The sequence below is a fragment of the Pseudophryne corroboree genome, chromosome 2, assembly GCF_028390025.1.
Source record: "Pseudophryne corroboree isolate aPseCor3 chromosome 2, aPseCor3.hap2, whole genome shotgun sequence".
NCBI classification, from domain to species: Eukaryota; Metazoa; Chordata; class Amphibia; order Anura; family Myobatrachidae; genus Pseudophryne; species Pseudophryne corroboree.
The window spans coordinates 275,306,917-275,320,157 of NC_086445.1; the positions used below are offsets into that span (position 1 = coordinate 275,306,917).

At 41.5% G+C, this 13,241-nt stretch overlaps 1 protein-coding gene across 2 annotated transcripts in view; it reads right to left on the bottom strand.

Moving 5' to 3' along the window:
• The window catches only part of GTF2F2 (general transcription factor IIF subunit 2), a 423,942-nt gene that overhangs the window by 72,146 nt on the left and 338,555 nt on the right, over positions 1-13,241 (bottom strand). For both annotated transcript variants that reach the window (XM_063952832.1, XM_063952831.1), the window contains one exon: positions 9,915-10,058. In XM_063952832.1, the coding sequence (XP_063808902.1) occupies positions 9,915-10,058 (144 nt within the window). The remainder of the gene's footprint in view (positions 1-9,914; positions 10,059-13,241) is intronic.

The window sequence follows — 13,241 nt, forward strand, 5'->3', positions numbered from 1 at the left end:
TGATTGCTAGGTTTCTTACAAACTTGTTTTGGTATTTTTCAACCAAGTTTTAAGGACATCAACCACAGTGGCTTAGTTTTGTTGCTCTGGAATGACATAGCTTATATCTGTATCACATAGCCTCGAAAAAAATTAATATCTGATATAAAAACATGAGTGAAACACACAAAAGAAACAAACAGACTTATTTAACAATGAGACCGTGTTTGGAGTGTATCCGTCTGCGGATCCACTCTGTCAGTACCTACATTGGTTACCAGTATTCTACCATATTAAATATAAAATACTTTTGCTTATATACAAGGCTATTAACCAAACGGCATCAACATACATCTCTTCACTCATTTCAAAATATCTTCTTGCCTGACCTCTCCGCTCTGCACAAGATCTGCATCTCTCATCCACACGCATTACATGCTCCAACTCAAAATTACAGGACTTAATCCAGTCTGCGCCCACTCTGTGGAATATCCTCCCATGCACAATAAGACTCACCTCTAGTCTCCAACCCTTCAAACGTTCCCTGAAAACTCACCTCCTCAGACAAGCTTATCAAATTCTGGACCCGCCCACATAACCTTCAATGCCTCCCTGTCTAATTACATCCCCTCTGTACAGTCCACAGATAACCTCACATATTTTGTCTTTCTTCACTTTCACACCCCCTTAACCCTTGGCCAACATTGCTGGGTGACCATATCATACAGCCCATTAGGAACCTTTGCAATCTGGTGGACCATTATGCAATAGGTAGCATCTATCCTTGTGTATCAATGCCTATTTCCCTACAGATTGTAAGCTTGCGAACAGGGTCTTTCTACCTCTATGTTTGTCTCTTTTTTCCCCACCGTTTTGTTCTATTACTGTTGTTCCAATTGTAAAGTGCGAATATGCTGCACTATATGAGAAACTGTTAATAAATAAAAAATAAGTTTTGTGTGTTCAATTGAGAAATAAAACCGAAGCATAAGAGAAAGGTTTTGTTTATAAAAAAAAAATAGATTTCAGTCAGGAATGTAGTATAATTCCTTTTTAATTAGCATGTTTCTTTTTAACTAGTTAGAACCACAAGATATATGCTTATACTAAAGATAAGAATATGAGACAAAAAAATGTTGACTAATTATATTTTGCAGGTGTTCATTGTCAAATGTATCTTGTCCAAGGCCAATAAATATCTTTGTAATCTATAAATGACTTCTTGTCAATAAGCAAGAATTATGCTTTTTGAAAGAATGTATTTATTTTGCTTAGTAATGTAGGCAATACTGCCTTCTATTGTTGAATTATGTAATGCATACGTAATGTTTAAAACTAATTGTTGAGGCATGTGAAGTTTGAAATCAGATAACAATGAGTGAACTATATAATCCTTTTCACATGGAATAAAGAATCCGTGATTTTAGAAACACACAGAGCTGGTCTTGTTAAATTACTCTGGCCAGTACGGATGGTGTAATGGTTAGCATTACTGCCTCACAGCACTGAGGTCATGGGTTTGATTCCCACCATGGCCCTAACTATGTGAAGTTTGTATATTCTCCCCGTACTTGCGTGGGTTTCCTCCGGGTACTCCGGTTTCCTCCCACAATCCAAAACCATACTGGTAGGTTAATTGAATCCCAACAAAATTAACCCTAGCGTGAAAGTGTGTCTGTGTGTACATGTGGTAGGGAATATAGATTGATTGTAAGCTCCACTGGGGCAGGGACTGATGTGAATGGCCAAATATTCTCTGTAATGCGATGCGGAATGTGTGCGCGCTATATAAATAACTGGTAATAAATAATAATAAATTACTCTCTGTGGCCACATCTGTATGCTGATCTGAAGGCTGACATTGCTTGCTGTAATACAGTGAACTGAGGGGTGACAGAAGCCCCAGCTTTATCACTTCTTTAGCAAACTGTTGTCACTGTACTGCTTACTCCATCTATTGGCAAGAGCAATACGGTGAAGCCTTCCAGGCACTGCTTGATGAATGTCATGCACAGACTGGCTGTTGCACATGCCCATGACATAGCGACCCACCGCTGGCAGTGATTAGCCAACAGCAACAGAGCAGAAGACACTGTTGCTGCAGAGGATGTTGCAGGACCTCGATGGAGATGTAAGTAATGCTAAATACTAACGTCATATTTGTTAGTATCACTGTGATACTAAATGAAATATGCAGCTGATAATATGTGTTGTTATTACATGGGACCCATTCCATGAAAATTAGTAAAAATGTCCCACATGTGACACTGTAAAAAAAAAAAAAAAAAAAAAAAAATGTAGCTTTGTATATTTTGGAGTTTTCAACATATGTTGACAACTTAAATTTTAACTTTTAGGTTTTCATAAAAAAAAAAAAAAAAAAAAAAAAAGCAAAACCTCTTAATGTGGAATTGAGGGGAATTATCGAGAAATTTACTTTAGTAAACAGTGTTGGACTTGGCTTGTCTTGTACATGAGAGCTACATTTTGTGGTATGGTGTTGGCTACAATGTAGAAAATATTTTTTTTTCTACCTAACAAAAAAAAAAAGCTTACTTAGGTGTTTTGATATTACACCCATCTTTTTCTAAAAAAATACAAAATCCTTGTCTCAAGTTTTAGAAAAAAATAATAATAATAATAATGTTAACACGTGTACAAATGACCCGAACGTGATCGTAGAACAGGACCGTAACTAGGTGTGTGCAAATGGTGCATTGCCAACAGTGCATATGCACTGTGGGCGTACCATCTGGCAGCACCACCCGCACGGCCAGCCGCTCGCCATGTCTCTCCCTCACTAACTGCCTCCTGTTGCTGCAGCTCTTGTATGTAGTTGTGTGCGCTCAGCTCCTCAGCTGCTGAGCACACCCACCATACAAGTAGCGGCGGACTGGGCATGGGGACAGATGCCCCCTGGCCGGTCCCATTTTCAGCAACACGGGCCGGCCACTGAGAGCTGCAGTGTTGCAGTATGGAGCTGTTTGCAGAGGAAGTGCCTGTGAATGTCCGGTCAGTGAAGACATGAGGCCCCGTCCCCTCTCCGTCTCTGTGTGCTTTCTGTTATCAGTCAGTGCGGCCAAGTGCTTGCCGCGAATGAAGACCTGACAGCACTGTGGTGTGCCCCGCCAGTCCGAAGCCCTACTCTTTGAATGTAATCCACCGCCCCCCCCCCCCCCCCTCCTCCTCCTGTCTCCGGCACCTGTCTTCTCTTCTCCCCAGGCTCCCACCTCCTTCTGTGGGCGCTGCTGCTTTTTCTTGCACACAGTACCAAAATGTCTCGTTGAGGCACTGCCGTGGAATGGCCCTATATAGCAAAAGCTTCTTAAGGGATAATACCTTCTAGGACTCCCACATTTAGAGGGGAATTAAATTAGCCACCGTAAATTCCATGGCTAATTGATCACTGGGGGCTAATTCAATTAGCACTGACCACCGGCAGTATTGCCAATTTTTTATCTCCTGCCCAGAGGCAGGAGAGAATAGAATTGTTGATAATGGACCAGTTTTTGCGGCCGCTAAAACAATTGGATCTGGGAACATATAATGGATCCTGTGTGTTTTTGTGCGAAAATGTGGTAATTGAATTCCCCCCTAAAAAGGGACATTGCCTCCTTTTTCTCTTATTTACCTTTGTTGCACTGAATTACATTGCACAGAGAGGAAAGTAGATGGACCAAGCGTTGGTTGGAGACAGATACATTGGAGAAGTTGCCCAAAGCACCCAGTCCACCTCTAACTCATTTATCTTGAAGAACCTATAAAATGACAGAAGCGGACTGGCTGCTTTGAGCAACTTCTCTACTTAATCTCTTGTCAAGGCTTCATACATCTGCCTCAGATGCTCTACTGTTAAAGACATATTATAGGATGAAAGGGATGCGGGGACAGGATGCTGACGGTCATGTGACCAACGGCAGAATCCCAACGCCACTTGGAATCCCGGCGCTGGAACACCGACATCTCGAATGTAAGTAACGGGGTGATGGTTAGGGCCGGGGGCCTAGGGTTAGCCCTCGTCCCCCCGAATCTTAGCCCTAGCTGCCACCCCAGGCGGGTAGTGTAGGGGGGCAGGGGAGTGGTAAAATAATTATCCCGTTCCCTGTCGGCATTCTAATTGTCGGGTTGCCGGTGTCAGTCATGTGACCACTGGCATCCCGACCGCCGGTATAATGAATCATACCCGGATAAAATTAACAGGTAGTACGAATGATCAAACATAAAATTATAATTTAACTTAATATAATCATACAAAAGTATCTGACATAATTAGAAAAAGTAATTACATAAGCATATTTGACTGAAAAATTGGTCAGCATGATAGGTATACACAATCACAGTCACCGTTAGAGAAGTCAGGCCCCAAGATGGATATTTGGGGACCCACCAACAGATGCAGCACTGCTGAAGGTAGCATAGCCACACTAGGATTTGGGAGCTGCTGTGACTCTTTAGTGTGAAGCCTGGCCCCCTTCCCCTTTTAGCACCCCTGAACACAATCACCCTGTAAAATTTTACTATATGAGGGGTATTTCATAAGTAGCTGGTGGCGCATGTAAAGGTTAGGAATTTGCATTGACAGGTCCAGTAGCAGATTTTTATGTAAATTAATACTTAACACGTGGGGGTACAATGTAAAATTAGCTATTTTGCAGTCCTCATGTGCCCCCGTTACGGGCTGTCCCACCACATACCCACAGCACATTGCCACCATAGCTCCAAACCGAATTGCCCCAGTACAATACTTCCATATTGTAGCTTTTGAACAGCAGATGTCTCATACAGAAAACTATACATTAACCCAATAGAGTACATATACTTACAGTATTTATTATAGATTACCCTTTCTACACATTCTATTAATGAGTATAAGGTCATCACATGAATCCCAAGCTCTCCGTAGAAACTAAGGAGACAGGGCCTACTGGAAAATAACTAGAATGAGGGCAGATACATGGGTTTAATTTCAACCACGGCTCTGTGTGGAGTTTGTATATTCTCCCTGTGCTTGCATGGGCTTCCTACAGGAACTCTTGTTCCCTCCTGCAATCCAAAATTATTCTGGAAGATTAATTGTCTCCCTACAAAAATTAACCCTCATTTGTACATGTACATTTAGGGCAGACTAGAAAGATGGGCCAAGTGGTTCTTCTCTGCCGTCAAATTCTGTTTCTATGTTTATGCAACGTAAGGGTTTTTAAGTACCGTAGGAAGTTGGAGGGTGTAGAGCACAGTTTATAGCTAGTTTTCACAACAGTAGACTGTGTGAAAAAAGGTGTATATTGCAATAACACTTTTCCAGACTCTACTATTATAAACTAGATTGTGTAAAACTGCATTTTCATTCACTTTAATCCATAAAATAACGAGTGCTTATGGAGTATAATACACAAGAGAAATGAAAAGCTGACAATTGTTCTATCCTTTCCCTAAAGCTACTATGATGACACAATTTTTCTATTATCTCTGTTTAATGCTGCAATTTTTTTTATATTTCTCACTGTAATTAGTGAATCTCAAATAAAATAAAAAAGAACACCCTAAAACAGCAAACATGATGTACAGGGAGATTTTAATTTGCTACTTAAATCAAAAAGGTTAATTAATCATCCCTTCAACATAATGAGTGTTCACACTGTTACTCAATGGCAGGTGTTTATTGTGTCATATACACTGCTGCCTACAGGTATTTCTTCAGATGTCGGTGCACCTGCTTTGTGACAGAGAAAAATTATAAATCCTTCTAAAAAGAAAATAAAAAAACAAAACAAACCTCAAATGTATTCCTTTTCTTTAGGTGAAGGGACAGAGCATTACCTAGCAGGCTGAGAAAAGGCACTGGGAATTTTTTAAGGAAAGTCCCCAGAGCCATCAAATTCAGCACTGTCAAGTGTCTGCACCAGAAGAAAACAAAGGGATCTGTAAGCTGCATACAAATTAAATAGCTACAAGTACTGTATGCCAAGCACATATTTAGACATAACGGAGGGAAAAAAGCTGGTAAGCGCAAAAAACCCCAAAAGGTAGCGTTTTAAACTGTATCTGGGTTACAAATTCATCACCTTATGGCAAATAATAATGTTTGTCTACATCATTAAAATGTAGAATAATGCATTAAGTAAGTGGCTGCTAATCTCACCTAGTCTACCAGAGACACTGATATATTTGGTCCTGGCCAGAAATACCAATAACCTGTTAGTACAGATATGCATTTCAGAGCTACACATATACACTGCAGCACTCAGACCACTGTGAGGCTGGCAGAATGTGAGAACAGACGCACTGTGTTACAAAGAATATTTAGGTTTACCACTATAATAGATTTCAGTCTCTACTTTCTGTAAGTACATTTTTGAAGATTTACTTCTCACAACTTGCGCATTCAAAAAACGGCCAGAAATTGGATTACATCAAACAAATGTTCATCAAACAAAAAACAAAGCACAAAACAAACAAACAGACAAACAAACAAACAAACAAACAAACAGACAGACAAACAGACAGACAAACAGACAAACCCTATCAGACTAAAATTATCAGATTATCAAAAATTTTGAAAAAAAAAGGGGATACGGCTGGACAATATTCCCCTATGTGCCTCAAATGCCCTATGTGTTACATGCCCCACAAGCGTGTTCAACTACATGCTCCTCTGTGTCCCCCCATACATTGCACAATATTATAACACTTCACCACTGCACTACATTCCTCTATCCACTGCACTACATCACTATACTACATCCCCTGCATGCTGAACTACATCACTACACTACATGTCCCTATACATACCCTATATGCTACACTACATCCCCTTATATGCTACACCACATCAGTGCACTACATGCCCCTATATACTGCAATACATTACTACACTACATAAGCTATATGGTACTCTACATCACTGTACTACACCCCCCTATAAGCTACACCAAATCCCCCCATCTGGAATGCAAAGCTATGTTGATACTGCTAACTGCAAGCACAGTGCGCTTCTATAGCTTGTACGGTGCACCGCATGCTAGTCGCAGCACTGCATGGCAAAGAAGAGAGGTTAAGACAGAAGTCGACATGGGAGAGATCCCATGTACTGGAGCTCACCCACACAGCATCGGAGCCAGCTGCGGGCAGACAGGTGGGTCAGATATATTGTCCTGGGAGCTGTCTACTGTCTCACTGGAGCAGCACAGCACTGCTGGTAAAGAAAAACTAAAAAATCCTGCTCCCCCTCCCCCTCCTTCCCTAGTTACGGCCCTGTTAATGATGACCTCAATGCTGAGACAAACAGGTAGGTACTTTTCCATCATGCAATACCATCAGGGAGGCGTCTGATTGGCTCCAAATTTATTCTGCAGCTGGACAACAACCCCAAACATATAGCCAATTGCATTAAGAACTATCCTCAGTGTAAAGAGCCTGGAACAAGGAATCCTGGAAGTGATGATATGGACCCCATAGAGCCCTGATCTCAACATCCTTGAGTGGTCTGGGATTATATGAAGAGACAGAAGGATCTGAGCAAGCCTACATCCACAGAAGATCTGTGGTTAGTTCTCGAAGATGTTTGGAACAACCTCCCTGCCGGCTTCCTTCAAAAGCTATGCAAGTGTACCTAGAAAAATGTATGCTGTTACGAAGGCAAAGGGTGGTCATAGTAAATATTGATTTGATTTAGATTTATCTTCTGTTCATTCACTTTGCATTTTTTTAATTAATAACAATAAACCACTAAGTCTTCTGTTTTTTAAACCATTCTTACTATGCAGCATTTTTTCTACACCTACCTAAAACTTTGCACAGTACTGTACATTGGGGTCATTCCGAGTTGATTGCTTGCTAGCTACTTTTAGCAGCCATGCACACGCATAGTATTTTCGCTTTGCAAGTGTTCAAACGCGTGTGCAGCCGAGCGGGACGAAAAAGTTTTTTGCAGTTTCTGAGTAGCTCTGGACTTACTCAGCCGCTGCGATCACTTCAGTCTTTTTGGTCCCAGAACTGACGTCAGACACCCTCCCTGCAAACGCTTGGACACACCTGCATTTTTCCAAACACTCCCTGAAAACGGTCAGTTGCCACCCATCAACGCCCTCTTCCTGTCAATCTCCTTGCGTTCAGCTGTGCGAATGGATTCTTCGTTAAATCCATCGCCCAGCAACGATACGCTTTGTACCCGTACAATGCGCCTGCACATTGCGGTGCATACGCATGCGCAGTAGTAACCTGTTCACTGCGCTGCGAAAAACGGAAGCGAGCGATCAACTCGGAATGACCCCCATTAAGCAGTCATGGCTACAAAAATGCAATTGCATCAATTACACTGGTGAAATGATTGTATGATTCTTTGACTATTATTTAACAATAATTATTTACCTGAAAACCACACCCACCTCAAAGTTTTCTCCATGCTGCTCCCCACTTATGGAACTCCCTACCTTGCATCAGCTAACACTCTCTCAACCTTCAATCACACTCAGAAACACTCCTTTGCTATAGCATATACTATCCCCCTTTTGCTGCACCCCTGCATGTTCTATCAGCTCTATTATCATGACCATTCCAGAAACTTCTATTGTGTCAGCATTGTTCTCTCCTGATATACTATATCTGAGGCCTCTCATGTCTGCGCCTACTTGTTACCCTTGTCTGTGCTAGTTTTATGTGCAACTGTATTTGTGTGTTTTGAAAGTATAACTGTCCACCCAAGACAGTTGGCAAGATGGTAGGAACACCTGCAGCGTGGGGCGAGCGCTAGAAAGCCCCTTGCGGACTTGCTACGCTGCAGGCACTGTGGCTTGCAGCGCGCTCCACAGGATCTATTCTCCTTCTACAGGTGTCGTGGACACCCACAGAGGAAGAAAAGCCTGTGGCGCAGATATGTCAGCGGTGGGATCTCACTGCCTGTCAGGATTCCAGCACCAGCATTGTGACAGCTGGGACCCCAACAGACGTTCTCGTGACCCCAAAGTGCTTAGTTTTAGCATACTAGATCAGGTCTGGCCACATGTGGCTCTCTAGCTATTGTGAAACTAACATACCACAGCATGCCTTGCCACAGTTTTGGCATTCACTAGTTGCAAAATTGTGGCAGGGCATGCTGGGACATGTAGGCCAGGACTGTACCAGGTAGTAAGGAGTTGGGGTAATACCACGATTCATATATCCATAGCCACATTCAAACAAACCTTTAGAGTAGCTTATGATTACTCTATGCATTCTAGGTTTTAATTTTTAGGTCTGTGTGGCCTGTGTATTGCTGTATTAATCTTCTGTTTTATGTTTATTGTTTTGGTGTCTGTAAAGCGCTTTGAGTCCTGTTTGGAGAAAGAGCGCGATATAAATACAATTATTAATTATTAGTAGATGAATTTGTATAAGTCTATACATTAAAAAAAATTCTATGCATCAAAGCTGGCAAAGCTCCTACAGCTTTTGTATATTTAATATTTTATTCATTATCAGTATTTTTGTTTATTGTGGTCATTGTGTAATCCCGGACCTGGAAAGAAGAATTAATTAGTATTTCAGAATTCCCACCAGGCGGTTGCTGCAAATTGTCACCAAACTGTCTGAAATATCTTCTTTCCTTTTCAGATATTAAACAATTACCAAATTAAAATTTTATGTGCAGTTCTTCTATAGCTGCTATTAGATTTGCTCTTTCAAGATAGCAGCCCTTTAAAATGTGTGACATATGGATAGGACCGATAAAGAGAGATGAAGCAGTGCAACTCTCCAGTACTTTGAGATAGTTATTCTCAGATAGATTTCCTTGTTTACTATAATACACAATTGAATATTGTACCATAGCCCCCAGTGAAGGGCTTGACAGTCACAAAGAAAAGTGATCACAATATAATAGGAAAACCAGTATGTGTTATTGCCTAATGAGTTCCTGACAAACCCACCCCCTCCTCCGTTCGTTATCATCAGGTACTCACCACAGGCTGTTTCGTAATGTCTACTAGATCTTTAATGTTGTAATACTGATGCTTTTCAAAGGCAGAAAACAGCATGTCCAGAACCTGCTGCTTGTCCACGCGGGAACGCTTGCCATCGTCTTTCTTCTTCTTTTCATACTCAATCTGTACAGAAACATTATGTTAAACATTTGCACATACAAATAAAGTGTTCTAGTACAGTAAATGTATTACACATACACATCCTTTAGAAACAGAAAACGGCACTAAAAACGGGCCTAAGCCATTAACTCTATCCACAAACTACTAGTTAGCTGCTCTTCACTAATGCTGCTTTATAAACAACTCTAACCACTAGTTGGGGATGGTCTTGAGTAAAGATGTGTGTTGGGGGTGCTCTACCTCCAATAGCCTTAGCTCTTATGCATTACACAAACAGCAACTTATGCTCTATGCTTTCAGGAATATGGGTACACCTGACTTTCACTTTTTATTAGGGGAAAGTGTTGTCCTTGACTTAATGAGCTGTACCCCAATTTCCCCAACTGAAAATTCCCATTTTCATTCAAGGGTCTTTATGAGTTTCCCCCATACCTAGCAAGCTGCAGTCTCTCTTCCTGACACGAGGCGGATCTATAATGACACGAGAACTGGCAGCAACACAGGGTCACATATATAGGACTGATATAATTAAAGTTACTTCAAATATCACCAGGCCACACCTACAGCAAGCTATACATCCCCATTGTAGACGCAACATACCAACAAGCAGACCTCCCCAAACAATGCTAGGTAGCTGTGGGTTGGGGTAACTCATGGTAAGGCTTTCTTCCTGCAGCTGTGCCACCATCCCTACCATGACCAATGTCATACTGTACCTTCAGACATCAGTGGTATAAAAGTGTACTGGTATCAAAATGATGCCTATTCTTTCCACCTTATAACAGTTTACATTATGTCACATTCCTTATATATATCTATATTGTGGAAACAACGTTCTTCAACTAAATATGATAAATGCTTTTGCATTTAGTATCAGCTTTATTATCTTTCCAAGCACGTGTCTGTATTATTTAAGATAAATGGTTAATAAATACCGACAGCTATGAAACTAGATAGACATGGTTAAGGACGTCTAGTAATTAAAGTGAACAATAACACATTTCACATTTGTATTCAAACAATTAGCTTGAATCCCACACATGACATGATGCTCCAAATTATGCAACTGCAGATGGAACCTCCTAATAGACTTGAGCAATATTTTGATACATTAATTAAGGAAAGGACTCTAGAAAAAGGAACCAGGTGCAATTTGCAAAGATTTGTAAAACTGGCTATGTACTTACCATTCTTGGGCATACAAGCCAACATAGTTGCAAGGGTAAATCCAATTTATGGATGGATACTCAAGTCTGCAGGCTTGCCATGCCGGGATACAATACATACTGTATACTGGCATCTGGCATGGAAACACAAACACCCTTGGAGAGACAATGTGCTACAGCATACAATCCGCACACAGCAACTGCTGCATCATCATGCACAGTGCACTATGGGGGTCATTCCAAGTTGATCGCTAGCTGCCGTTGTTCGCAGCGCAGCGATCAGGCAAAAAAATCGACACTTCTGCGCATGCGTATGGCGCGCAGTGCGCATTCACGATGTACTTTCACAAAAGCCAATGCAGTTTCACACAAGGTCTAGCGACGCTTTTCAGTCGCACTGCTGATCGTGAGTGATTGACAGGAATGGGGCGTTTCTGGGAGGTAACTGACCGTTTTCCGGGAGTGTGCTGAAAAACACAGGCGTGCCTGGGGAAACGGGGGAGTGGCTGGCCGGACGCAGGGCATGTTTGTGACGTCAAAACAGGAACTAAACAGACTGAAGTGATCGCTAGCTAGGAGTAAGTCTCGAGCTACTCTGAAACTGCACAATCTTTTTTTGTAGCAATGCTGCGATCCTTTCGTTCGCACTTCTGCTAAGCTAAGATACACTCCCAGAGGGTGGCGGCCTAGCGTTTGCACTACTGCTAAAAGCAGCTAGCGAGCGAACATCTCAGAATGAGGGCCTATGGGGGTAATTCCAAGTTGATCGCAGCAGGATTTTTGTTAGCAATTGGGCAAAACCATGTGCACTGCAGGGGAGGCAGATATAACATGCGCAGAGAGAGTTAGATTTGGGTGGGGTGTGTTCAATCTGCAATCTAATTTGCAGTGTAAAAATAAAGCAGCCAGTATTTACCCTGCACAGAAACAAAATAACCCACCCAAATCTAACTCTTTCTGCACATGTTATATCTGCCTCCCCTGCAGTGCACATGGTTTTGCCCAATTGCTAAAAAAAAAATCCTGCTGCGATCAACTTGGAATTACCCCCTATATGCACATCTATTTACCACCACACCCTACACAGATTCCTAACCTACTGTATATTTGCATTGCTCAGAGGCAATGTTATGTGGAGCAGATGGGCTGCTTAAAACAAATACAGCCACTAATTGCAGAAAACTGGCAATCACTGCCTGACAGCCAGCAGCAAAAAGGGAACATCGGACAAGAAAATCCCCAAACACGAAAATATAACTGTAGCAATTCGCCTACAATAAGGAACACTGAAATGGGAACACGATTGCGTGTGTAAATCACTACATCTCAGCGAAATAACATTAGGGAGGAAAAAGTGGCATCACTGCTAATATAGATATTAAAAATACAGTCAAGGGAATATTATGTCAATTTTGCAGTCAGCACATTTATTGGTGGACAAGTATCCAGAAATGCTTCACTTCATAATGATTTGGTTTAAGTACATTCTATGTATGCAGATGGAATACAAGAGTTACTTGCAGGGAGCAGTAATTGGGGATGCAGAACGTAATCACAGAGTATTGGCTAGTAAGAATTTCCAAGTTAGGTCACATGCTGCTTTCACATCGCAAATCCTGCTTTTAAAATGTTTCTTAAAACTGGTCTTAAAACGGGTCTGAGCAGTTAAACCTCTTTCACATCGCATGTTGTAACCGGTATATTACCATTTCATTATCGTTTTGGTACCTTTCACACTGAACCCGTTTCACCCATAGAAAACAGTGGTTGTCATTTCCTGTTATGGTCGTGTACTTTGTGAAAGTTCCGTCTAAGGGCCTTCAACTTATTAATAATTTGGGTAGTCATACGCTGGAACCCAGCAGCTTCAAGCATCTTTACCATGTTTTTGTAGATTATTGCATCCTTCACTGTCCCAGTGATTTGTCTAGCAATTTCTTCATCCCCGCTGATCCCTAACCTCCTCCTCACTCCAATTTGCCATTTTAAACTCTATTCTGTATAATAAAACAGCATAAAA